Consider the following 5000-nt stretch of genomic DNA (forward strand, 5'->3'; position numbering starts at 1 on the left):
ATTCACCCCCGCCAACATTCACTCCGCTGACACTCACCGCCGCCAACACTCCAGCCAATATTCACCCCGCCATCACTCACCCCCGCCAATATTCATAATAATAATGATAATAATAATATAATAATAATAATAATAATGACGATGATATTAGTAATAATTATAACAATAATACCAACAATAATGATAATAATAATGATAATAATAATAATAATAATAATAATAATAATAATAATAATAATAATAATAATAATAATAATAATAATAATAATAATAATAATAATAATTATAATAATAATCTGCGACATATCACCCTCATACTCCCTCAACTCCCCACATCGTTCCCCAAATTAATGGCCAAACCATTTTCTTACTTCTCTAAGTGCAAAAACACTATCTTCAACGTCCAACTACACAGACCACATGCTCAAATTCATGTCACAAAACAGTACCCTTGGGTCATAGCCACTACCAGACCACGTTCCTACCAAGACTGCAATTGGCCATCCAAAGAAGCAGAACATCCCACTCTTAAACCATGAAACAACTGGTCCAAATCCAGAAAATATACACTATGACATGGTATGACCAATGACAAGCAGAACACTCCACCTTCCTCTTAAACCATAAAACAACTGATTCAATCCAGAAAATATATACTACGGTATGATATGACACCTACCTTCAACCTCGACCTCTTGGGCAGAATATGGACAGGAGGCATCGTCTCAAGCGCCTGGAAAAAAGATATTGTAATGGTATGATACATATTATAATTACGTACAATATTGTACAAGTATTATATATTGTACTTGCGAAGTGTTCAATTGTGGTTGTATTTTTCCATTGCATAATTGTCATAGAAGTTATTGTATATTGATTTTTGTTATTGTCATTGTATATTTATTATTGTATATTGTACATATGTAATAAGAACCAAGTGTTCAGTTTGAGCGTGTATGTTTTCCCGCCAAGTCTGGCGTGGTCGCGTCGCTTAGCGTCAGTCGTGATCTAGCTTACGAAGCGACAACACGCTCGTTTTTGTAATGCTTATATCTAATAAAAAAAAAATCCATTATTGCTTTATTTGCCTGTTTCATTGGCCATCCCGATACAATATTATCATCCTCATCCTCATCTTCAAACCCGGAAAAGACAAAAGCTCCTTTACCAACTAAAGCCAAATCGCTCTCACAGACTGTTTCCGCAAACTCCTGGGGAAAAAAATTGTCTCGTTCTAACTTCCATGGCAATTAGAAGACTATTCTCTCATATTACCCCACGTAACAAGCTTCCCAACTGACGGCGGCACTACAAGCATCCTAGTGCAAACGGGAAAAGAAAGAGAGAATCCGTACCACATTCACCAACAAACAACACGTCTATGCAGTATCCATTACTTAAATAAGACATATGACACGACCTGGAAACAATGGCTCCGACAGAAACTCTTGTAGGATTCCAGTAAGCTTTGAATACCCTTATACTCCCATTTCTAACCCATAGAGCATTGAGTACGTACAAGAACAACTCTATCCTCTCCACATATCTAACAAGGAATGACTAACGAAGCGTTCTCATTGTCTTTTTGTTTTACCATAGCAGTCTATTACATAACTGAAAAGACCCCTCCCCCCAAATAATCAACATACATATCGACGACCTAGCCATGATCTGCGTCGAAAGCCACTATGCTTATAAAAACCAACTCCTCCAAAAGGTCTTAAACCTGGGTACATTAATGAGTTGAAGACCATAGATTCTTCCTCGCTATCTTAAAACCAGTCATGTGTTGGTGTGGAGTAGAATTGTATTTTGTTGTTTTGTTATTTATTGTATTATTTATATTATGTTATTATGTATTTATATTATGTAAAAGATGTGATTGTGTCGTATATCGCAGATGCGATGCGCGCCTTTGTTTTGGCACGAATTGGAGCGTGGCGTTAGTATCTGATCAGCCTTGTAGGCAGGCGGACGCAATTGTGATCGTGTCAGTTTGTGTGTATCTAAATATAACATTTACTATTAATTTTGCGCATTCATTAGCCACCCCAATACAGTCACCACGTTCTTTTGAAAACGACACTACTATGAAGACGATCCATTAATACAAAAGTGAAACGTTACCTTCCCAAGGGAGGAACAAACCCGATTTCTGGGAGGAAACGTCCTTGTATTGGTGATAGAAGAGGCCCGATTTCTTTGGGTGATCCTCCACAGTAGACTCTTCTTGTAGTGATCCTGATGCTACAGGTGGTAGTACAGGTGATGGTAGTGATGGTGGTGGTGATGGTGGTGCTTATGATATTGATGGTGGTGGGGTGATGATGATGATGGTGGTGATGGTGGTGAGGTGGGGGTGGTGATATTGGTAGTGGTGGTGCTGTCGTTTTCGCTGTTTTTTTCAGCCGTTTTTATTTTTGTTGCTGCTGGTATAATTTTTAGGAAATAATCAATGCATAGATAAACTGTTAAACAAATGAATAGGCTAGACAGATAGGGACAAATAGGAACAAATAGACAACAACAAAAATAGAAAGAAATGTAACTTTTAAGTTAAACGTTTTCATTGGTTGAGAGTTTCCAAGGACTTTCTCGCAGTCTGGGACCTAACTTGTTGTTCCGCAATTTACCGCATCTTATTTTTGACCCTGAGCCCAGAATGGTGATAAAGTAGCCTGGTGCAACTCTGAGCACTGGTGCTATTTTAGAGGATTTGTCGAAAGAATACAATGGGGAACTCGTACACAATTTTCTGCTCCGTCTACCGCGGGTACCTTGTTCTTTGCCTCGCCTGATTTGCTGTAGACTCACTGGGTAAGATGGTGACAGACTTTTGTTCTATGTGGAGACACGTGATTGTGTGTGTGTGTGTGTGTGTGTGTGTGTGTGTGTGTGTGTGTGTGTGTGTGTATGTTTATGTGTGTATGTTTATGTGTGTGTGTTTGTGTGTGTGTGTGTGTGTGTGTGTGTGTGTGTGTGTGTGTGTGTGTGTGTGTGTGTGTGTGTGTGTGTGTGTGTGTGTGTTTATGTGTGTGTATGTTTATGTGTGTGTGTGTGTGTTTATGTGTGTGTATGTGTGTGTGTGTGTGTGTGTGTGTGTGTGTGTGTGTGTGTGTGTGTGTGTGTGTGTGTGTGTGTGTGTGTGTTTTAGGTGCGTATGCATGTTTCTTCAGTCTTTTACATAAATGTTTTAGTCTTAGGATACATGCACCTTGTAACCGATATTTCTGTTGACCATTGAAGATTACCATTTATTTCTTTTTTTTATATAATCGAAACGTAACCTCTTTTGTTAACAGAAAGGTTTACAACCGTAGCGGGTTAACGGTTGAAAGAGTTAACTCTGAAGTTTTTAACTTTGTAAGTTATAACAGGGGACTCGCTTTGATAGGACAGCTGTTGCTAGTTTACTATTGCTTCCCCTATGCATCTAACACTGCTAACATTATCACCACAAGGACTATCACCGATCTGGCACTGATGTTACTATCACCAACGGCATAGCTACAACTACCATTACAGCCACCAACATCACTACCATCACTATTACAACCGTCACAATTACAACCACCACTAATTACGACCACCACTATTACAACTTCCACTATTACAACCATTACAACCACCACCGTTACAACCACGACTATTACAACCACCACTTTTACAACCTCCACTATTACAACCACCACTTGTACAACTTCCACTATTACAACCACCACCGTTTCAACCATCACTATTACAACCACCACCGTTACAACCACCACTATTACAACCACTACCGTTACAACCACCACCATTACAACCATTACTATTACAACCACTATTACAAACACCACTATTACAACTATCACCGTTACAACCATCACTATTACAACCACCACTATTAAACCTCCACTATTACAACCACCACCATTACAACAACCACCGTTACAACCACCACTATTACAACCACAACCGTTACAACCACCATTACAACCACTACTATTACAACCACCACTATTACAACCACCATTACAAAAACACTATCACAACCATCACCGTTACAACCATCACTATTATAACCACCACTATTACAACCACCACCATTAAAACCACTGCTATTACAACCATCACCATTACAACCACTATTACAACCACCACCGTTACAACCATCACTATTACAACCACCACCATTTCAACCACTGCTATTACAACCACCATCATTACAACCACTATTAAAACCGCCACTATAACCATTATTACAACCACCATTACAACCACTATTACAACACCACCATTACAACCACCATTACAACCACCACCGTTACGACCATCACTATTACAACCACCACCGTTACAACCGCCACTATTACAACCACCTTTACAACCGCCACCATTACAACTTCCACTATTACAACCACCACTATTACAACCACCATCATTACAACCGCCACTACTACAACCGCCGCCATTAAAACAGCCACTATTACAACCACCACTATTACAACCACCACTATTACAACCACCACCATTACAACCACCACTATTACAACCACCACTATAACCATCACTATTGCAACCACCACCGTTACAACCACCACCGTTACAACCACCACCATTACAACCGCCGGTATTACAACCATCATTACAACCGCCACCATTACAACTACTATTACAACCACCACAATTACAACCAATATTACAACCACCACCATTACAACCGCCACCATTACAACTACTATTACAACCACCACAATTACAACCAATATTACAACCACCACCATTACAACTACCACCATTACAGTCATCACCATTACAACTACCACCACCACATCAGTCACCGTGACCATTTCCACCATTACTATCATCATCACTCCAACGACCACGTCCAACAGAGCCACCACAAGCACTACATTCACCACCAACAATTCCACCAATTCCACCACTTCCACTAAAGAGGTATGGTCTCCTACACTTCCAAGTCCTATCTCCTCCACCTAACTTTCAGTTCCATCTTC

General features: G+C 39.7%; 1 protein-coding gene across 1 annotated transcript in view; it reads right to left on the reverse strand.

The window, feature by feature from the left end:
- Positions 1–5000, reverse strand: part of LOC143019961 (uncharacterized) — a 672791-nt gene that overhangs the window by 74723 nt on the left and 593068 nt on the right. Inside the window, exon 3 of the mRNA XM_076176009.1 lies at positions 680–733. Within this exon, the coding sequence (XP_076032124.1) occupies positions 680–733 (54 nt within the window). The remainder of the gene's footprint in view (positions 1–679; positions 734–5000) is intronic.

The sequence above is a fragment of the Oratosquilla oratoria genome, chromosome 38 (genome assembly GCF_046742065.1).
Source record: "Oratosquilla oratoria isolate Oo_2021 chromosome 38, ASM4674206v1, whole genome shotgun sequence".
In the NCBI taxonomy this organism is placed as follows: domain Eukaryota; kingdom Metazoa; phylum Arthropoda; class Malacostraca; order Stomatopoda; family Squillidae; genus Oratosquilla; species Oratosquilla oratoria.